At 50.5% G+C, this 21,172-nt stretch overlaps 3 protein-coding genes across 4 annotated transcripts; 1 reads left to right on the top strand and 2 right to left on the bottom strand.

The window, feature by feature from the left end:
• Nucleotides 1-98: 98 nt before the first annotated feature.
• Nucleotides 99-5,645, bottom strand: LOC102102692 (C-C motif chemokine 4 homolog). The gene is made up of 3 exons (XM_005525898.3): nucleotides 1,303-5,645; nucleotides 703-817; nucleotides 99-234 (listed from the first exon to the last, which is right to left on the bottom strand). The coding sequence occupies exons 1-3, from the start codon at nucleotides 1,370-1,372 to the stop codon at nucleotides 147-149; spliced, it is 273 nt and encodes a 90-aa protein (XP_005525955.1). The 5' UTR covers nucleotides 1,373-5,645; the 3' UTR covers nucleotides 99-146.
• Nucleotides 5,646-8,359: 2,714 nt separating this feature from the next.
• On the top strand, nucleotides 8,360-10,765 carry LOC102102507 (C-C motif chemokine 4 homolog). 2 transcript variants are annotated; one of them, XM_005525897.3, is made up of 4 exons: nucleotides 8,360-8,430; nucleotides 9,206-9,447; nucleotides 9,896-10,007; nucleotides 10,353-10,765. In XM_005525897.3, the coding sequence occupies exons 2-4, from the start codon at nucleotides 9,375-9,377 to the stop codon at nucleotides 10,438-10,440; spliced, it is 273 nt and encodes a 90-aa protein (XP_005525954.2). In that variant the 5' UTR covers nucleotides 8,360-8,430; nucleotides 9,206-9,374; the 3' UTR covers nucleotides 10,441-10,765. The 2 variants fall into 2 exon arrangements, with proteins under 2 accessions (XP_005525954.2, XP_087922385.1); XM_088066259.1 differs by having other exon boundaries at nucleotides 8,371-8,430; nucleotides 9,267-9,447.
• A 1,727-nt stretch (nucleotides 10,766-12,492) lies between these two features.
• LOC102105871 (1-acyl-sn-glycerol-3-phosphate acyltransferase alpha-like) lies at nucleotides 12,493-20,466 on the bottom strand. The gene is made up of 6 exons (XM_005525993.2): nucleotides 19,476-20,466; nucleotides 17,250-17,383; nucleotides 16,685-16,860; nucleotides 16,349-16,444; nucleotides 15,776-15,848; nucleotides 12,493-13,489 (listed from the first exon to the last, which is right to left on the bottom strand). The coding sequence occupies exons 1-6, from the start codon at nucleotides 19,742-19,744 to the stop codon at nucleotides 13,344-13,346; spliced, it is 894 nt and encodes a 297-aa protein (XP_005526050.2). The 5' UTR covers nucleotides 19,745-20,466; the 3' UTR covers nucleotides 12,493-13,343.
• Between the last annotated feature and the right edge of the window lie 706 nt (nucleotides 20,467-21,172).

Below are 21,172 nucleotides of genomic sequence, written 5' to 3'. Positions count from 1 at the left end.
AGCACAATATTAAGTTGGATTTTGGAATGTTTTCAGTTTCTCTGCTAGCTCTAAATGACATTGAAGCACTTCTAATGGACCCCAGCTGGTCATGCTTGTCCATCCCAGCAGCAGGGGACATGGAGCAGCTGGATCTGTCCAGGACCTCAGTCTAACTCCAGCTCATTCACGTACTGCTGGACCCAGTCGTCCCCGGGGTTGGCACAGACTTCCCGGCCCTTCCTGGTGATAAACCTGTGGGATGCACGGAGGTCAGTTTTTGGTGGGAGAGCACTGAATGGAGAATCACAGAATCATGGAATTTTGGAGTGGTTTGGGCTGATACCTGGTATCTTTTGGAAAGATACCTTAAAGCTTATCCAGTTCCACCCCCAGCCATGGGCAGAGACACCTTCCACTATGCCATGTTGTTTCAAGCCCCATCCAGCTTGGCCTTGGACACTTCCAGGGCTGGGACAAGAGCCTTGCCCAAACCCAGCCTCTCCCAAGGATGAGCAGCTCCATGCCTTGCTCATCCTAGCCAGCAGCCACCAGTTTTATCTGCAAAGGGGTAGAGCAGGAGCAGTGTGGGGCTTCTGTGCTCCAAGCATCACCTTGCATTTCTTGTCTTCCCCAGCCTTCCTTCACTGGCTTTGGAAAAGGGGCCTTTCCCTCCCTGGCTCCTCAGCCCCAAAGCACCCCTGCCCCGGAGGAGCGACTTACACGATGGCAGGCTGGGAGCACAGGCTGTTGGTTTCATAGTAGTCCTTCACAAAGCTGCGGGGCAGCTGCCGTGAGATGTAGGAGAAACAGCAGGAGGTTGGTGGGTCAGAGCCAACTGTGAAGGGCAAAGACAGTCATGAGCAGTGGCAAGGGACAGGGCAGGGAGCTGGGATCACTCATCCTTGGGTCTAGGGATGATGTGGAAGAGGGGGAGAAAAGATGGGGTCTTTTTTCTTCTTCCTTCAGTTTTTTTCCCTGTTGGGTTCACTCTGAGCTGGCATTGACACAGCCCATGCCAGCAGGCAACATCTCCCAGCCCAAACCTGGCCAGCCCTAGCCTTCCTCAAGGTGCCCACATTTGACCTCTATAGCAGAGGTGGGAGGCATGGTTGTGCTTTTACCCTAAAAAGGGGAAAAAAACCTTTCACTTTTATGCTAATGATCTTTGAGCTGTGCCTGTCCCGCAGCCCTGGAGCACCTGCCAGAAGATGGTGGGACAGAGGGAGGGACCCGGAGTGGAAGTGCTGTCAGAAGGGGCTGTCACAGCAGCGACATCTCTCCTGTCCCCACCTAGGAAGGGTGGGGAGAGCCTGGACTTACGTGGAGCAGCAGAGGTCTGGTAGCAGAAGGCAGCGATGAGGATGGCGAGGGCAGCCACAGACACCTTCATGTCAGTGGAGAAGTGGTGGCTGGAGCTGGAGCAGGCAAGGGTAGCTTGGAAGCCTCTTTGCTGTCTGATGCTCAGACCATCAGCAGCCCCTCAATTTATGGGGTGAGAGGTCTGTGCAGTGGCTTGCGTATGCATGGTGGAATTTCCACCAGAGTCCACTTGTGGTGCAGTCTCGTGATGGAACAGAGCAGCCCCGGCCCCTGCTCCCTGATTGATTCAGTGCCTCCCAGTGATACAGGATATGAAACAGTCACTGTGGCTATTTCTGCTTCTCTCATGCCTGTCCCTTAGTAAGAAGTTCCTCTGCGGAGGTTCCTGCATTTGTTAAGTCTGCTGTTACCCAACCTTCCTGGTTGGGAGAGTGTATCTGTGCAAGAGCTGTGCTGGAGGGCCCAGGACCATCAGTGGGATGAGGCTGGTTAGGGAAAAAGAGACTGAAGTCTCCTTTACCATGGACTTCTCCCCTTCCATATCTGCAAAGCTCTTGCTGCCCCAGGAGCAGAAGGTGGGAGCTGTCACCAGTGTCCTGCATGTGTTCTCCATGGTTGGAGGGCATGTCCTGCAGCTGTGACAGCACTGCAGGCACTGGCATAGGTAGTGGTGGGCATGAAAGAGGAGTCTGAGAAGCTGAAACACTCAAGGTTCCTCCTCAATTTAAGGGAAAGGAGAGCTGAGATAGGCTACTTGTTATCTCTTGGAACTGCCTGATGCACTCCAGGTCCCATAAGGAGACATTAATTTACAATTTAATTATACTGTTTGTTAGTACAGATGATACAGTTACATTTCAAGGGCTGCTGGTAGTCTGGGCATGGAGATACAGAGAGCTGAAAGAAGTGTGGTGACTTGTAACCCTGAAGATGAGGCAGAAGGAGTTCCAGGAGCAGGGTAAGGAAAGAAACAGTGATTCTGAAAATGAGGAGCAGAATAACTGTGGGGTGAGAGCATGGGCAGAAGTTGGGATGTTGGGAAGAAAAGAGTATCCTGTCTCAGCTGATGAGAGAAAATGACCACAGACGGGGGAAGCAGTACAAAGTATGGGAGAGAGTAGGAGCTCTGTGAAGGCTGGGAAAGAGCTGAGACAAGGATGGGTCACTGGGACGAAGCCACCAGCCTCTACACAGAGAGCCCTGGAGGTCTGACAGACTCCCTGAGGAGGAGAGGGAAGGCCAGGCAGGGTGGTGATGAGTGCTCTGGGATGAGCTGAGGGCGGTCCAGCTGTAGCGAGATGTTCCTAGAAGGATATCTGTTCTCTACTTCATTTTTTTATTTTCAAGACATCATGGAGTAGTGATGCTGTGATAGACACTTCCTGAATACCAGTGGAAGGCTGATAATGTAAAGTGGAGCAACCCAAGCTCACCCTGGCACCTCTGCACTCCCCCCAGCAGCACTGACTCATCCTGTTTCTATTAAAGGTTTCCAGCTACTGCCCCGGAACCTTCTGTAAATAACCCGGTGTTTTCCCAATATCCTTCAGCCCTCCACCAGCTATGCTGGGTTAGCTCCATGCTCCAGGTGGGCAGTGAGGACTCCAGAGGACAAGGCACAGGAGAAGCCCCAGATTTGTCGCCAGGAGCCCCTCAGGGAGGCTCTTGCTGGGAGCTGTGGTGGTGTCTTCCACCGAGGTTGAGGAGAGCAGATCTACCCTGTGGAGCAAATATGGCTCTTGCTAAGCTGAGCATCCCCTTCCATAGATGATCTGGCTCGTTTCCATCTTTCCCTTTGCAGAGAGGCACCTTGCAGGTGCTCATCAGTCCGGATCCCATTGACTCTGTTTGTCATCTTGCTTGTCCTCAAATATCCTGGGCAGATGAGGAGAGAGCCTGCCTCCACATGCAGGGTGCCCAGCCAGGCAGGAGGTGGGAACTTGGCATTCCGATGGATGCCAGCTGGGCCGGGAGGGAGTGAGCGTCACCTCCCTTGGATGCTGCCTGGTAACTCAAGGAATATAACTTGTACACGGATGTAGGAGCACGGTTTGCCTCTGAGCCGTCCTTTCTGACTGTGCCTTCAAGCATCCATGGGTTACAGCTGGAGATCCAGCACCTACAGCCAAGTGCTCCCATCCTGCTCCTGAGGCACAAGGTGCCAAAATGTGGAGAAATGTTCTGCTAAAAGATGAATTTCATGAAAGCAGAAGAATTTTTTGGGATCTGCTTTGATTATTTCAAATATTTTCAATGAGAGGTTTTTCCTCAGACACCTCTGTGCCTTAATTTCTTTGTCAGCAAGTACATGCCAAATTATTTTGGACTCTCAGGGACTATTTTGAAAATAAAAGCAAAATTTTCCTGAGTCAGTTTAGGATCAGTTTAGTTTAGGTAATGTGTGTTACAGAGGACTGGTAAGGGCTGAAACTTTTCTACTGCTGAAAGCCAAAAATAAGCCCAAAGCCAAGTTTCTAGGAATCTAATTCTTCCTTAGAAATCTGACAAAAGATCTTGCTCTGCCAATTTGTGGCCAGCTGGAGGAGGTGGGAGGTTACACTCATGCCAATGATGCTCTGGGATGTTGCAACATGCTCCTAAAAAAATGTTTTCTTACCCACTTCCCACATTCCAGTGATGAGGAAAAGAGAAAGTCATCTCTTCCAGCTCTTCCCCCTTTTAGGCAGCGAGGTTGAATTTGTCTCTGATGAAGAACCATCTTCCCTGGGAGGTGCTTTGAGACATGAAGATGGCCATGGAAGGGTGGGAAAAGTGGGCTGGAGCATGTCTGGGGGGATTAATTTAATTACAAAGTGAAGTGGTTGTGTAAGAAGGAAGTTTTCCCATCAGGTGGTTTCAGAGTTTCTGACCCAGCAGGCAGTGCTTGGAGTCAGTGGAATTTGCCATTTGAAGGAGTCTGGCTGATGTTGCCCTGCTTTACATAGAGGGATATGACTGAGGTTTTCTACAAGTCCCCCAGAAAATCCCAGGAGAAAGTGCTAAGTAAAGCAAATGCCCAAAATAAGTTCCCTGACAGTAGAAATAGGGAAATTCTCTGTCTTGAATGAAAGGGGAACCTGGAAAAAAACTGGTGAGACTGGCTGATGTAAGTTGCTATTTGTAGCAGGGTTTAATGTTGAGGAATTGGGATTCACTCAGAAAAGCAAGTAATTAAAAATGTCCTGAGTTCGGAAGTTGTCCCTAAGCCAAGACCCACCAACCCCTGCAGCAGCTCCATCCTGCCCTGCTCCAGCTCCAGCACTGGTGACATTACATCGGTGTCCAGAAATTTCACCCCCACCATTCTTGACATTGCTGTAGAAATGTTGGAATTTTTTAGATGATGTCACATCCTGGAACTGACTCCAGTAAAAAACTGTGCCTGTGGGAGTGGCTGGGGACCGCCTGTCTCCAGTGTGGTGGGTCCAGGGGCCAGCACGGCCGTCTTGGCCGGTCACCTCTGGCTGGTTCACAGTAAACATTTCGTGTTTCCCCAAAGGCGTGTCAGGACAGGAAGGTGGTCATAGCTGATAAGAAATATGTATCTTGCTAAAGGTCCCATCCTTCTCCAGCAACAACATTTAAAAAAATAAATAAAAAAATAAATTCCAGGGAATGCTCTTCTTTCTAATGGCTGATGGCTCAGATTTTTCCTGGCTTTGCTTTTGAAGCAGAGCAAACCAAAGAGGATGAAGTGTACAGTATTTCAAAGCAAATTAAAGTGAAATACAAAAGCCTATTTGCTCCACACCCCTCTCCACTCTTGGCATGAAAAGAAAATAAATAAACAGGGAAAACCCGAGTTTTTGCAATTTTTGAGCCTTAGGGAGGTGACTGTGGGGCTGTGCCCCTGGCTCCAGGGGCTGGGACATACCCAGCCCACCCCCTTCAGCATCCCTCAAACCCCAAATGTCTGGGAGGACTAGACAAAGTGTCTCTGCTGGGGCTGCATCCTCTGCCCACCTCGTTCAGATCATTGTTGAGTCTCCCAGAGAGAGCAAGGAGGACCAGACTGAAAATTCACAGCTCTGCTGGGATGGAAACTAGAAGAGGGTAGAGTTAGAATAGATATGAAGAAGGAATTGTTCCCTGTGAGGGTGGGCAGGCCCTGGCACAGGTGCCCAGAGCAGCTGGGGCTGCCCCTGGATCCCTGGCAGTGCCCAAGGCCAGGCTGGACATTGGGAGCACCTGGGACAGGGGAAGGTGTCCCTGCCATGGCAGGGAGGGTGTGACAAGGTGGTCTTTAAGGTCTCTTCCAACTCAAACCACTCTTTGATTCTATGATTCTATGAATACCAAACCCACTTTTAATTAATCCAGTGGACCTTGCCTGCCCATTATAATCAAGGAAAAATAAAAAAAAAAACCAAGACACAAAGAGTTTTCATTTTCATTGGTGCTCTTGCTGTGCAGCTTTCTAGGCCTTTTTGGGTGGGATGGGTGGAGGTGGCCCCAGGGATGTCTGTCTGACCCCACAGGTTGGAACCACAACCTCCCCTGAGGCAGGGATAACCTTTAAACTTGTGTCAGGGCCATTGCCACAGTGGGAGGACTTCTGTAATCATAGAATCATTTGTGCTGGAAAAGCCCTCTGAAGTCATTAAGTCCAACCATCCTCCAAGCATCACCAGGGCCACCACTAACCTAGATCCCCAAGTGCCATATCCACTCATCTGTTAAACCCCTCCAGGGATGGGGACTGATGGCCCCTGAGCTCTCTTGCCCAGTGCTGGCCCCTCTCTGCAGGGTCCTGGCAGGGCTGTGTCGCTGCGGGGAGGTGGGAGCCCCACGGGAGGTGTTAGCCCCAGCCTCACAGCGAGGTGTGAGCTCTGCAGCTGCCAGTAAACAGCTGTGGTCATGCACTGGTGTTTACTGGCCTCATAATTTATTCAAAGCTGTAAAACCACTTCCCATGTGTGGGGCTGTTTGGAGGTTGGGCTGCTCAGCAGCATTTCTCTGAAGTGGAGGTCCTGTCCCCCATAATGTGGAGGGTTTTGCTACCCCAGATGTGTTTGTGCCCATCAAAGGGGACATTGTCTGGCTGCTCCAGCTAGCACAGGCTGTGCCTGGCACCCACATCCGCTGGGACAGAGGGGAGGGCTCAGGGAGCTTTGGCACTGCTCACTCCTGCATCCCTTCATGGCCCTGCGTCCTTCCACAGCCCCCTCAGACCTCCCCTGCATCCCCCATCTCCTCCACAGCCACAGCATCCCCATCCCTCCATAGTCCCAGGGTTCCTGCATCTCTTGGGGTCCATGCAGGGATGTGCAGCCACGTGTTGGAACGTGGTGGGGTCAGTTTGTAAGTGGGAGTAAGGGGCTTGGGCTTGGTCAGGAATAACCTGAGGAACAGTGTTGTGACCCCCAGAGCACCTCACCTCTGCCCCAGGTGAAGCCACCAGCATCTCCCAAATCATCCCACTCCTCAGAGCTTGCATCCACTTGTGGACCTACAGAAAGAGGAGAAAAGGCTACAGAAAATAATGGGGATGGAAAAATATTCCTTCCTGTGCTCCAAGGGCCTTCAGTGCCAGGGCTGGGATAGTGCAGCCCCCACAGATGAGCCGTGCCCCAGGGGGAGGCTGACAAAGTCCCCCACCAGCCTGGGGACAACCCTCACCATTACCCATGGGCAAAGTACCCTCAGTTACCCTGCCCTGGGTTTTTGGCTTTGTAACTTGTGTCTCTAGGCAAGGGCAGGATTTCAGGGGAGCTTGAAGGAGTTTGAAAGCTTCTGGGCTAACCCTTGTCACTATTTATATCCCAGGGGTGAAGGCTCAGCAGCCTCATAACATCCTTCCCTACACTCCTCTCCTTTGAATAATTTTAGCTTTCTATTTCTACCTTGCTTACACCGAAACAAATCTCATACCCCAGCTGGGTGAGGCGAAAGTGGAAAAAAATGGCTTATTTCCAGGAATAATAAAGGAAGCTTGAGAGAGGTCAGTTCATAAACGCTTAAACTGCAGGAACTGCAATAGCAGAGGGCTCTGGGATTTGCCAGAGAAGCAAAATCCAGTGGACAGAAACAGAAAACCGAAACCAGAAACTGGGTCCAGAGGTTGGCAAGGGCGACTCGTTCAGGATCATCATGGCAGAACTCCAAGGGTGGCAGCCGGTGACTCAAAGCTGGAGCTTTGTGGGTGGGGGGTGTCTGTGATGGGGAGGAGCTGCTCCCCCTTTCCAGGAGGCTTCCTGACATTCTGGGGGAAACAACAGCGCAGCTGGCAAAGCTCTGTGGGCACCCACTGGTGACACAGCCAAGGGGCTGCAGCTGCAGCAGTTCTTTGCAGCGCCTCCTCCTCCTCCTCCTCCTCCTCCTCCAGCTCCTCACATTCAGTTATACTTTCTTTCCTCATAATGACCATCTCAGAGCTTCCAGGTGAAAGAGAGATGCAGTTCCCATCACAGCCACCACACCTCCCCACATCCTCCTGTGTCCCCGTGCACATAATCAGCCTCACGGTTTGTGCCTTGCAGTGGGTGAGCAGAAGGTGCGAAGTTCCCATGAACAAAGCTGTCATCTGCTGGTGCCAGCCACAGGCTGTCTTTCTGCAGCCAGAGCCCGTGTCACTGCTCTGTGCAGCGCTGCCGTTTGTCACACTTGCATGTGAGTTTCAAGAACAGAGGAACATAAAACTCCTACTGTTGGTTTCTGAATTAATTATTTCCATGGCAAAAAGCCATCATTTGGTTTTTTTCGGCAGCAATTCAGCCACAAGCTGGAGCCACTTCTTGTTCTGTGCTGAGCTGATCAGACTTACCAGGGGAACAAAGAGCTGATCCTGCCAGACCTTGCTTCTGGCAAAATCCTCCACCTTCCTTGATATCCTATCACTTCTGGCCTGTCTGAAATCCGTGGAAACCTCATCAGGCTGGAGAACCTCATGGAACTCAAAAAGAAGTGCAAAGTCCTGCCCTTGGGAAGGAACATTCCCAGGCACCACTATATGGCAGTGCTGACCAGCTGGAAAGCAGTTTGGCAAAAGGACCTGGGGTGGACACCATGCTGGACATGAGCAGCAGTGTGCCCTTGCCACCAAAATTCCAACAGGCTCCTGGTCTGCATGAGAAAGGAACACTGACAGCATGTTGAAGGAGGGGACCCTTCCCCTCTGCTCAGCATCAGGTGAGGCACTGGGTTCCTCAGGTGCTGGGTCCAGTTCCGCTCTCCCCAGGATTAGAGACGTGTGGACGTACCGGAGAGAGTCCAGCAAAGGGCCAGAGAGATGATGGACACGTGCATTTCTCTAGGGAGGAGATGCAGGAGGAGTTCAGGATGGAGAATTCTTCAGCTAAGAGGATTCTTACCAATGTCTGTGGAGCAAAGCAGATGCTGCCCAACTCTCCTCAGTGGTGGCCACTAACAGGACAAGAGGCAACAAGAAATTCTATTTAAACACCAAATAAAACTTCATTGCACTCTGAAAAAGGCTGTCCAGAGAGGCTGTGGAGTCTCACAGCCCACCTGGACATGGTCCTGGGCAGCCTCCCCAGGGACTGAGCCGGATGAATTCCAGCCTCAGCTCCTCGCCAGCCCTGTGGGTGTGGGGAGGGCAGGCTGAGTGTTTTGGGTACAGCTTCCCCTGAGCTCTGGGGCAGCAGCTCAGCAGTCTGGCAAACACCCAGCACACAGTGGCACGAGAGCACTTCTGTGCTGCCTGTTGGGGTTTTTTCCAGAACTGCATAATCTTACACAAACATTTTCTTTCCCTACACAGCCTCACAGAGAAACCCTCCCCTGGAGTCCAGAGGGACCATTCTCCTTTTTGTGGCCAGGCCACTTGGCACATTCTAGTTTCTTTTTGATTTGAATGAAACAAAAATGAGTGCTGAGTCACCTGGCATTGTGAACTGTATTCCATTCTGCCTCACATTTTTCTGTTCCCTCTAATTCCCTTCAGCTATTTCACTTTCGTGTCATCCTTTATCATCATCTCGGAATTTCCATTTTGGCTTCTCCAGCAGCCTCCAGGACTCCCTTTTAAAGGGGGCTGAATCCAGCTGCTGCACACTGAGCTTCATCATCCAGAGCTTCTGCTCCTGCTCCGACAGCCCTCACCCGACGGAAAGATGAAAGTCTCTGCAGCTGGATTGGCTCTTCTCATCATTTCAGCCTCCTTCTTCCAAACTTTCTGTAGCCCAGGTGAGTCCTGCTTTTTCATTTGTGAAGGGAGTACAGATCTGAGCCTTCCATGTTATTTCTCTGTTGAGCTCCCATGGCAGATAGATGGGAATTTATCAGCATTTATGCCACTCTCTGCTCTGCCCAGAGATCAGCTGCATGCAGGAACCCTGGAATTAGAAAATCATCCATCCACCTGTCCATCCATCCATCTAACCTGAGTTCAGAGTACTTATTCCTGGTTAGAGTTGAGATATTTCTGCCTCTGCCCTGGGGCTGGAGGAGTTGGGGAAGTGAAGCTCTGAGCAATGGCAGGGTGACAATCTCTCACAGTACCTCGATATTGCTCGTGGCATTGGACCAGATGATCTCCAATGTCCATTTCAACCTTAATTATTCTCTAATTCCTCACTACCTTCCCTGCCAGCACAGCTCCCAGTGCTCACATTGTCTTCCTTTGCTCTCCTAGCGGGACTCGACATCCCAATCTGCTGTTTCACATACAGACAGCACAAACTCCCGTGGAAGCTCATCCAACGTCATTACATCACCAGCAGCAGCTGTCCCCAGCCGGCCGTCGTGTGAGTGCCGGGGCACGGCCCAGGGCAGGGACAGCCACGGCAGGGGTGGGTGAATGACCAGCTCTGCACAGCAAGGGGGGCTACAGGAACAGAGCAGGGAGAGGGAAACACCGCGGAGAAAGGGCTCGCACAGGGATTGCTGGGGATGCTTGTTTGGGGATTCCAAGGGATGCTCCTGCAGGAGTGGAGGTGGCAGTGCAGGAGAAGGGATGGGAGTAGGGAACATCACAATCGTCTGCTGTTTTCAGCATCAGCATAGGGGAAAACCTCTTGAAGCTGGGATCCAGGCTCTCCTGGGACGTAGGTGTGAGCAGAGATCTAACATGTCCCATTCCTGTTCCACAGGTTTGTCACAAAGCAAGGCCGCCAGGTATGTGCCAATCCCAAAAACAGCTGGGTCCGAAGCTACCTGCAAATCTTGGAGCAGAACTAAGCCAAGCAGTATGGCAAGAGTAGCTGCTGTCATGGACAAGTCACATTATTCTTTGCTCCAGCCATGGAGCAGAGCCCTGGGACAGCAGGAGCCACAGGAGCATCTGCAGGTGTCCCCAAGGGACTGCTGGAAGGGCACCTTGTTTCGGGGCTGCTGCTCATCCTTGGCTTGCACAGACCAGGCTTCAGCCTCATCCCTCTGCCCCAACCCCAGACCCACGGGACTGCACCTTGGCTGTTGTATTATTTGAAGTTATTTAAGAAATCTTCATATGGGGCAGTCAGTCCTTTTTTTCTGTGGATAATGATATTATTTATAGGACAGTGACAGGGAGGATATTTATAGGAGGGTGACCCAGTGTTGGATGACGGGGGACCCTGGTTTATACATGTCAACTCATGATTCTGGAGAATAAAGGATTTGGAGAAAACCTTTGCTTTTTCCCTTTTATGTGCCTCTGTGTAGTGTTCACCATGGTCCCTCTGAGCCATTTGAGCCTCTATAGCACACATGAAGATGGAAAATGGTTTCAGGCAAACCCATAAAGTTTCCATACTGCAGACTCAGGAACATCCTTCAAAACCTCATTCCCCCACAGCTCACACCCCCCCTCCCCACATCCTCTACAGAATTAGAAGTATTTGTACCCACATGTGGGACTTTCACATTCATGAATCTGCTCTCCACACTCCCCAGGCACATCCCACACACTTGCTGCTCCCAGACCTACAACCCCCTCCTCAAACTGATACCTGGGTGTGCAATGTTGTGCTGAGACCAGCAGTGCTGCCTGGAGAGGGACAGGGACACCATCTTTCACAGCACAGTGAGGTAGCCCCACTCACAAGGATACACCCTGTGCAGATTTTCATCTCTCCATGTATTTGCCCCAGCAACATCTTCCTGGGACACAGAATGGTGCTGGGCTGGGCTGCCCTTTATTGGGATGCTGCTCCTTGGGTGTCCATGAGCCTCTTGACTGCAGCCAGTTTTCCTGCCTGGAAAACACAAGACTAGAGAGAAATCATAAGACAATACAGAGGTGCTTTCCCAGCCTGAGTTGCCAAATCCGACCTATAGCTGCAGAGGAAAACAGTAAACACTAAGAGAAAGATTTTTTTTGCTTTAGGAAGAATGGGATGTGGGCAAGGCTAGGCCAGCTCTGGACTATGCTGTGGAAGCACTTGAAGAGGTAAGAAAGATGGGACAAAACTTTTAGCAGGGCCTGTTGCTGTAGGACAAAGGGGAATGGTATTACACTGAAGGAGGTCAGTTTAGAATGGACATTGGGAAGAAATTCTTCCCTGTGGGGGTAGAAAGGCCCTGGCACAGGTTGCCCGAAGATGCTGTGGCTGCCCCAGCCCTGGAAGTGTCCAAAGCCAGGTTGGACAGGGCTTGGAACACACAGGTCCAGTAGAAGGTGTCCCTGCCATGGGACCGCCATGGATGGAGTGAGATGAGCTTTAAGGTACTTTACAACCCAAATCCTTTTGGGATTTCTTCCCAGAGTGCAGATGTCAAGGAGCCCTGAGCATGATCTCCGTGGACAAGTTGTGTCCAGCACTTTTACCCTTGGGACCTGCTCCTTCCCATTCATATTCACATGGAAAGCTGCATCCTCAGAACAACTGCAGCAGGTTTTCTGTTGGTTGTTTTACCCCAACAGCAAGAGCTTGACCTTTCCCCTTGTTTTGGAGGTGGGAAAGTGAGGAACAAGCCCCAGGGAAGGACTGCATATGGCAGTCAGTGCTCTGGGCTGGTTGAGAAGGTAAGGATCAGTCACAGGCTGGACTGGATGATCCTAGAGGGTTTTTCCAACATAATGATTCTGTGAATGAGTGTGATTCTGTGTAAGCCAGACCTATGTCCAAAATATTCTTTGGCTCTGGTTCATAGCTAAACATACCAGTACAAAAAAGCAAATCACATCATGGCTGGTGGGCATTCTCTGACAAAGAAGGCAGAAGGCTGGACTCAGAAATCAGGAGCTACAGCTCCCACAGTGTGTTTGAGTTGAAAGATACAGAGATTGTGCTAAAAATCATGAGGTTATCATAAAATCATCATGGAATTGCAGAATCAGCAAGGCTGGAAAAGTACCCCAAGGTCATCAACTCCATTAACCCAGCACAGCCAGGTCAACCACTAAACCATGTCCCCAGGGACCAGATATATACATCTTTGGAACACTTCCAGGAACTATTCCATCTGGGCACATCAAGGATATTAGGCAGTATACTCCTGCTGTTTTTGCCTCTGGTTTCTGAGTCCCCAGACATGTCCCTCTCTCCCAGCCCTGAAAGCAAAATCTTCCTCAGCTTAAAAGGAAGGCTAAATATGTCAAAGAAACCACCAAGCCCTGTAGACACATGTAAGGTCTTTAATTCCCCTCTCCCAAAGCTTCCTTGGTTCCTGTCTCTCATGGCAGAGGTCCCTCCCAAATCCTCCCCATGGAAGAGGAAGAAAACAGCGCCTTCTCCTGAGTGTGTTCCAGAGGAATGTGGCAGCCCTCAAACCCCAGGCAGGCAGCAGCATGTTCACAGGCCTGGGGTCAACACCTCCACCTTGCTGGATCTGAACAGGGAAAGGTGGTTATAAGCAGGCAGTGATGATCACTGGAAGGGCCCAGCTCTGCCTGGGTTCAGGCTGGGGCATTCTCAGCAATATGATGACACAGAAATGTCCAGCTATCCATTGTGTGTCTGTCCCCTTGATGGCACAGTTCTGTGGGAGGTGGCACAGCAACATTCCCCTGGGAAGCTTCTCTCCTTGGTGGACCTTTTGCCTGTCTCTGGTATGTCAGTGTTGCAATCCACATCTGTCTCTGCTGCCAGACCTTCCTGTGGTTGCCATGGCCTTCTCTCAGCTGTGGCACACACAGCTGGAGCTGGAAGATGGGACCACTAATGGGGAGCTCCATTTGTCATTCCTGATATCCCCTGGTAGGCCAAGAGCATGGAGTCACGGACCTGCTCCGTCAGCTTGGGAACATCGTCTGGGCCCAGGCCCAGCGTCTCCACTTCTGGCAGGATCTGGATGATCATATTTCCTGGAAGAAGGTGAGACGGGGAAAAAAACCAAAACCATGAGTGGTTACAGAAGAGCCGGAGGCAGCAGAGCAGGTGGGCTGGAAATGCCCTCATTCCCAACACCGGTGGTGTGGGTGCCCAGCCACATCCCAAATGCACAGAGCAAAAACACAGCCCGGGCTTTTCCCATCCACAGAGAGCACAATAATCATAAATATGGAAACAGGTGAATCTCTCCTCCAACACAATGCAATGTTCCATACAGGATGAGTTTTCACAGTGCAAAGATCTCATGGTCTGTCTAGATCACAGGCAAAGAGAAGATGTTTAATACAACACATCCAAACTGGCTGTGCTCTGTGTATACCAAATTTAGCACGGTGCCTCCTTCCAGAAACACACTTTGGGATGAGAGGAAATTGTGGCCAGGATTCCCTAGTATGTCAGACTTCTCTGGGGAAGCATCTGAGCAATGGACTGGTGTAAACTGGGGAGCTGCCATCATGCTCCTCTCTTCTGTCACCAAGAGTCCCCCGTTTTGGCCGAGTGGAGACAAGACAGTGCCGGCACAGACAGGAACCTGGGGATTTGGGGAGAGCTGTGGTGTGTTATAAAATGGTCTTACTTGACTTTACAGTGTGCCTGCAATGAGATCCAGCAGTGCCAGTGGCAGAGCTGTGGGAAGGAGGCAAAACAAGTGCAGAGAAGAACTTCACAAAAGAAGAGGGTTTGTAATGTTGGATGGGACTTGGAGAATCTGGTCTAGTGGAAGGTGTTCTTGCCCATGGTCAGGGATGGAATAAACTGAGCTTCAAGTCCCTTCCAACCCAAACCCTTCTGTGATTCCACAATTCTGTGTTACCTGCCTGCACATCTTACACCCAAAGCCAGGCTGCTGCCTCACTTCACCTGCTCCTACTGAAAAAGCAGAGTGCTGACAAGGCTGTGCTGAAAATTCAGGTCTGTTTGGTACAGACTTCCAGCAAGCACCAGACATGTTCCATGAATGACAGTGTCCAACACCAGGCACAGAGCTGGGCTTTCAAGAGGCTCCTCAGCACACCCAGAGCCACTGCAGACACAGGGAGCTGTCCTGACCCACAGACCTGCTTGGCACACAGGAATCCTGACCACCACCTTCAGAATCAGCTCTGGCAAAACTTCCAGGTGGGGAAAGTGGAAAAGCACAAGGAAAGCTAACTAGGGTTCTTTCTTCAGCAGAGCAGGTCCTGCCTGTTTAACAGCCATTTGGAAAAGGGCTCAGAGATCAGCTGAGCATGGAATTAGCTAATCATGAATTCCCAGGGTGACTGAAGTTGTATATAGGCAAATGCACACGTAACTGCAAAAAGTCTTTCCTAAAAAGCTCAAGGAATTCTTGGAATCTCCATCCTTGGAGTTAACACAACCTTTTCTAGACTGGTCACAAAGCTAACTCATCTGTCTTTAGACTTGGCCTTGCTTAAAGCAAAATGTTCACCTGCTTCAAAGATCCCTCCCCAGCAGGTTATTCTCTGATTTTCCAGATCAGGGATGTAAAGGGAAGGCTGGCAAATCCCTGCTCATGGGACCTATTGACCCTTAGGTGGGGGAACATTTCCAGATCCAAAAGACTTTTGTGTGTGAACAGAGAGAGGATAAACCCAGCAGGTGAAAGACTGGAAACAGTCAATTCCATATTTATCATTTGCACCACTCTCTCTTCCAGGTGTGTGCCTGCAAGGGAATGACTACACCCAGGCACAACAATGGGAGGAATGAGAATTTCAAATGCAGATCCTCTCCTCAGGGAACACCAAGGCTGGTCTGGGAAAGAGTGGGAAGTGGCACAAGTCCATTTTAAGGCAACTGAGGGAGCAAAGGAACAGGATGGGCTACCTTTCTCTATTAGAATTTGTTCCATTTTTTTCTGCATTTTTTTTCTGAAGCCCAAGATTTGAGTTATTTTTTTCCCCTAAAATTTTTTCTGTGGCCAGTAGAATTTTTTTGTTACCATAAATGTTTCCTAAGTCTCCATGCACCTGCAGGTCCAAGGGCAGTGTGGGGGTTCAGGGGCAGGACCTGCCCCAGGACTCTGCTGCTCCTCCAAGTTCTCTTGGACAGGTATTGGACAAGCAGTGAGAAATCCAAGGGGAGAGGGAAAAGTGGTGCCTGAAATGTCCCATTTCTTCCCAAGAAGACAGCAACTGCCATTTTCTGAGTTCCATCTCCATATTACACGTGGTCCTCTGCCCACCCTGGTCATGGCTCCAAGGACTGAGCTTGCACCACCACCCAGACCATTCTTTGCCCCAGGTCATCCTTACCTGGTGTAAATTTCTTCTCCTTCTGGCTGTAAAAGTGGTTGTAGGAAGACAACACTACAGGAATAATGGGGACCTGGAGGGAAGGCAGTCTACAGTGAATATACACATCTCCTTATTCTTCCTCCAAAATTCAACTCATGTTTTCAGGTGAATCCTGCACCTTGTTGATAATTTTCACCATCAGTGTCACAGCACACACTCAGAGGGTTATTTGAATATTTAGATCATTTAACTGTATCACGCCATGCCCTTGCTATTGGGTTTTGTATTTTTATCTCTGTATTTAGGCCAACAACAGCAGATTGTCAAATTTCTATCTACAGAGGCCAGCTCAGCAGAAACATCCCTGTGCAGGTCCAGGGCTCTTGTCAAGGGCCACAGCTTTTATCCCCAGCTGTAACAAAGATTTTCCACTTTTCACAGAAACAGGCCCCTCCTGTGCCACCTGCAAACCCCCAAGGGCTCCTGGATATGTACTCAATCCATAGGGAAGCCAGGGGCCAGGACCCTGGTTTGCTGGTGGACTACAGCAGGCAAATGGCACATCAGGGGCAGAAGGAATGTGGGTCTCACCTGGGCTTTCACAGCCAGCTGGAAGGCCCCACGTTTGAAGGGCAACATGGAGCCACCATGGTTGCGAGTTCCTTCAGGGAAGATCAAGACACGCAGCTGCAGGAGGGAGAAGACATTAGGGTGGAAAGACCTCCAGGTACAACTCTAAGCAACTGCTTAGAGGGGTGGTGCCCTGGGGCTCATCTCTGTACCCCTGACCTCCATTCATGGGCACAGAACACACTGATGCTCTCACTCTGTTCTGCTCAGTGTCCAGCCCAGAGATAACGATCTCTTTCCACCCACATCCCGATTCCTTTTTTCCAGCAGATCCTCATTGGACTCCTCCCCACTCACGTTGTCCTTGTGCAGGGAGTGTGCCACCTCTGTCAGGGTGCCAATGGACTCTTCCCTCCTCTTGCGGTCAATGAAGACAACCCCTGCAAGCCAGCAGGCCAGGCCAAATGTGCCCATGTACAGGATCTCCTTCTTTGCAATGGGCACACAGCGCCTCGGCAATATCTCCATCGTCACTGCAAGGGGACAGCAAGGACACAGCAAGTCATCATCTGCACTCAGGATCCCTCTGGGCAGCAGCCCTCTGGATCTAGGACATGCCAAGCTCCACAGAATCCCTGGGGAATTTTGGGGGTCTCCAGACTATCCACTCAGGACTGGCATTGAAGGAGAGCAGCTGTGAGAGAGCTCTGGTCAGCAGAGAGCCTTGTCCCTGTTCCCTTGGAGAGGGTAAAACTGATGTAGCTTGAAAATTCCTCTGATAACCTGGAGATCAGCCCTGGTTTGGGGCTGGCTGGTGAAGGGCTCTGCAGCAGCCACTCCTGCCCCTCTGCCTGTGGGATTCCACATGACCCATCCCTACAAACAACTGGGGCCAGGAGCAGGAGGCAGGGTCACCACATACCCATGATGTCAAGGGAGGTCTGGTGATTCAGCACCAGGACAAAAGGTTTCTTAGTCCTGAGGTTCTCCTTGCCCTTCACCACTATCTGAATGCCAAAGATGTGTTTGAGTGGCCGGGTCAATGTGCGCAAAAACCTGGAAAAGAGGAGTGGAAATTAGCCAAAGTGATGCTGAAATTTGGGACCAAGCTTTGCATCCGAACCAGCCCACCTCACACACTGCTTCTTGTTGGGGGTTAGGTGTCTTTCCTTTTGTTCCATCTCACCTATGGAATTTTTACCCCTTAGTAGAGGGGACACCCCTGACTGCTGGTACTCAGTGGGTGCTTGAGAAACACGAAGAGTTCGGCCGGGCCCAGAGGGGAAGGGGGGGCAGGAAAAAGGGTGGGCTGGCTGCTTTCTTCAGCTTCAGAGCAGGACTCTCGCTGGGAGCAGGGAATTCGCCATCACCCAGACAGAGCTGCTGCTTCTTCTCCCTCTCCCCTCTTTGTTGGTGGCCTCGCACCCCCTGTCCTGCCGGGACGTGTGGCAGTGCCAGGCACCGCCACGGAGCTGCTGATCCACCTCAGCCACCAGCCTGGGATCTCAGCTCATCCCTGCTGATCCACCTCAGCTCATCCCTGCTGATCCACCTCATCCCCCAGCCCAGGATCTCAGCTCATCCCTGCTGATCCACCTCAGCTCATCCCTGCTGTTCCAGCCGAGTGTTCCTCAGAGCCCTGCAGGAGCACCGGCACTGCCCGAGGGGGTTTGTGAAAACAAAAGCCTCTCCTCCATCCCTTCCCTTCTCACTGAGAAAGCTGTCCCGGGGTCCCTGGTTCTGTTTTCTTGCTAATGCTGTAGTTATTGTTGTTTGTCTGCCTGGTTATACTAGTAAAGAACTGTTATTCCTATCCCCAGATCTCTGCCTGAGAACCCCTTGATTTCAGAATTATAATAATTTGGAGGGAGAGGGTTTACATTTTCATTCCGAGGAGGGCTCCTGCCCTCCCTAGCAGACACCTGTCTTCCAAACCAAGGCACTGCTTCTGCCAGTTTCCCACAGACAGCTTTGACCACGACTTGGAAAAGAACAATTAGTATCCCTCTGCAGCTAATTATTTAATTGCAGAAGTAAAATATACCTCACAGGTTTCCCTCAAGCCATACATGATCAATGACCCAGCAACTACAGCTCCAGAAGTTCCACCAGGATCAACCAAATATTAGACAATAGCCAGTTTCACAGCACACCTTTGTATGCTGCTTTCCTCCCCACCTTGCTAGGTTGGGAATACAGGCTGCAGTAAACCTGTGCCTACCCCGGCTGGCTGTGGAAAGAGAGGTGTTTTCCTCTAGGTGACATTAGGCTGCAATGTTGGGAGTCCTATTTGAAGAGATATTGATAAAATAACATCTAAAAAAAGAAAAGGTCAGGCACCAAAGTCAAGACCTGAAGAAAATTTCTCAAAGCAAAAGGCTGATGCTCAGTTAGGAGATATGAATTCTCATTGAAGCATAAAATGGAATAGTAAATCCTGCTTCTGCAGTACTTCAGGAGGGTTCAGGCACTGTGGTGCCATGTAGCAGAGTTGTCTTCTCATCCCCCCTCAGCCCAGGTTCCTGATTGCCACCACCACTGATCACTCCTGGACACCCCAGGTGAGTCCACAGCCTGGAGTCTGAATGGAATCTGGAGAGACAGGATAGGCAGCAATGGGATGGGCTGGGGGACTGCCAGACCTGGGACATCAGGCTGTCACTGAGCTGATGGGGACACCAGTCAGTGCCCATGCAGGGGCCAGCACTGCACCATGGTGATGTCTCAGGTGTGCCCTGGCTCAGAGTAGAGAATGGGAAGAGCCCCTGGAGTGTCCTCTCAACACCACTTAGTAATATAGTGCTCAGCCATGTGGAGGAGAGAAATGCAGCTCCATAGACCAGATGAAAGAGCTCTAGTAAAAATAGCAATATGCATTACATCCAGGTTGTTGGCACTTCCTGCTTTGGCAAATCTATGTCACCTTTTACATAATTTCTTTACATAATTTGTTATTCTTTTTATCAACTGCAAACCAGTATCAAAACCCACACCCCTTCTCTGAATTACAGAGTCTGTCATCTCCCCACACCAATATAGAACCGATCCCTCCCCACCACACCACACTCCCAGGACCCTTCAAATCAAAGCACTGGATAGAGTGGACTCTATCAATGCTCAGGGCAGAAAGAAGCCACAGACAACTTACATCATGTTGTCCACGTTACGTCCACGAGGAACACTGAGGATGACAACCCCAATGCTTATGGTGAACAGCCACAACTTATAGAAGGTCATCTTGCAGAAGAATCTGAATGCAGGTTTCACCTGGTAGAGAACTATAAAGGTAATGAGCACAGAGATAAACAGGTACTGAAGAAGGAAAAACTCCATCCTTCCAGCCCAGAGCGTGTGGAGCAGAGCAGTGAAGGAGTCAGAGCAGCTGGTGATGTAGACCAAAGGTGAAACTCCCTCCATCAGCTACGTGTGGGTGGTGCAAAGCTGGAACAAGGTTTGGGAGTGAGGCTTCAGCCAGGCTGTGCTCTCTGCTGGGAGCTGCACCCACTGTGGGAAGCTGGTTTAGCAACGGTGCTGGGAGAGCTCCAGGAGGGCTGGACGGCAACAGGGCAAACACAGCAGCAAAGCTGTCTGTGTGCAGGGGCTGTGGGGCTGGCAGTGCTTGGAGAGCCCCTTCAGGGGGTTCTGGGAATAGGAACCCTGAGGAACTTCAAGAAAATCTTCAGTGGGGAGGAGCAGGATGTATCAGACAGCACAAGCCCTGCCCAGAGAGGATGTGGCTGCCTCATCTCTGGAAGTGTCCAAGACCAGGGTGGGCTTGGAACAACCTGGGATAGTGGAAGGTGTCCCTGACCATGGCAGAGGTGGAACTAGATGATATTGAAGTCCACTCTAGTCCAAACCATTCCATGATTCTATGACCCCAGGATGTCCCACTTTGTGCAAACGTTGATCTTCACCAAACGAGCTGGCTGCAAGATGTCCAGGGAATCCAAAATCAGTATTTTGGAAGGGAGAAAGAAAAAGAGCAACCTGAGCGGCCAGACCCTGTCCTACACATCCAGGCACTGGAGGGACCAAGCTGAACAGCTGGACATTCCCCATGCACAGAAGGAAAAGTACCACAAGTCGAGACAAAAAGATAAAACAAGAGCAACAACTCCCTAAGTTTTCCTGGCCAGAGGCAGCTGCACGTTCAGACAGCGTCAGCATAAGCTGACGTAAATCAGGAAAATGCAGGTGTAACCTGGGACTGCTCCAACTGCATTTCATCTCCTAAAACAACTGCATGAAAAGGAACTTTATCATTACTGCTAACCCACTCCTTTGTAACTCACATCCTTATTGGATACAGCTGTGAAGGCAAGGCTGTTCCACTCTTTGGTAACTGGCACAGCTGCAATTTTATCAGGGGCAAGATTGCCTGCAGCACTAGCTCTATCCATCCTCCCACAACAAGGCACAGATTCACTTTGGAGACTAATTTATGAACAAAAGCATGGCTGGAAGTGCTTATAATGACAAGAGAAGAGGTTTTACAAGAAAAAGTGTTCTGGCTCATGAAGATTTTTGTGGCACCAAGACAGGCCTGACAGAAAAGAATGCAACAGCATGGAACAGCCTGGGCTGAAGGACTCGCATACGTGGGATAGCTTAGAACCCGGCCAGGTGAACTCTGACTAGGAAGTAGAACAATTTATCACTGAAAATCAGGGAAAATTGAACTGGGAAAGGACACCAGGAAGTTTGCAGGCCAACCAGCTACTAAGAGCAGGGTTAACTGAAAGTGCAGAGAGCTTGCTCAAGACAGTTTAGGAGAATACCCAAGGTTGGAGATCTCAAGATTTCTCTCATCCCTGTGTCTGCATCACACCACTATCACAGGGA

This window comes from Pseudopodoces humilis, chromosome 23, assembly GCF_049639895.1.
Source record: "Pseudopodoces humilis isolate 2021_Gansu_Grassland_sample_001 chromosome 23, ASM4963989v1, whole genome shotgun sequence".
Lineage (NCBI taxonomy): Eukaryota > Metazoa > Chordata > Aves > Passeriformes > Paridae > Pseudopodoces > Pseudopodoces humilis.
This window is presented reverse-complemented; position numbering and strand designations above follow the sequence as displayed.

Coding starts and splice junctions, on each gene's coding strand:
- LOC102102692 (XM_005525898.3), bottom strand. CDS start 1,372: ATGAAGGTGTCTGTGGCTGCCCTCGCCATCCTCATCGCTGCCTTCTGC. Junction 818..1,302: donor CCAGACCTCTGCTGCTCCAC/GTAAGTCCAGGC, acceptor TGCCCTTCACAG/TTGGCTCTGACCCACCAACC. Junction 235..702: donor TGCTCCCAGCCTGCCATCGT/GTAAGTCGCTCC, acceptor TGCATCCCACAG/GTTTATCACCAGGAAGGGCC.
- LOC102102507 (XM_005525897.3), top strand. CDS start 9,375: ATGAAAGTCTCTGCAGCTGGATTGGCTCTTCTCATCATTTCAGCCTCC. Junction 9,448..9,895: donor CCAAACTTTCTGTAGCCCAG/GTGAGTCCTGCT, acceptor TTGCTCTCCTAG/CGGGACTCGACATCCCAATC. Junction 10,008..10,352: donor TGTCCCCAGCCGGCCGTCGT/GTGAGTGCCGGG, acceptor CCTGTTCCACAG/GTTTGTCACAAAGCAAGGCC.
- LOC102105871 (XM_005525993.2), bottom strand. CDS start 19,744: ATGGAGGGAGTTTCACCTTTGGTCTACATCACCAGCTGCTCTGACTCC. Junction 17,384..19,475: donor CGTAACGTGGACAACATGAT/GTAAGTTGTCTG, acceptor CCTCTTTTCCAG/GTTTTTGCGCACATTGACCC. Junction 15,849..16,348: donor AGCTGGCTGTGAAAGCCCAG/GTGAGACCCACA, acceptor CCTTCCCTCCAG/GTCCCCATTATTCCTGTAGT.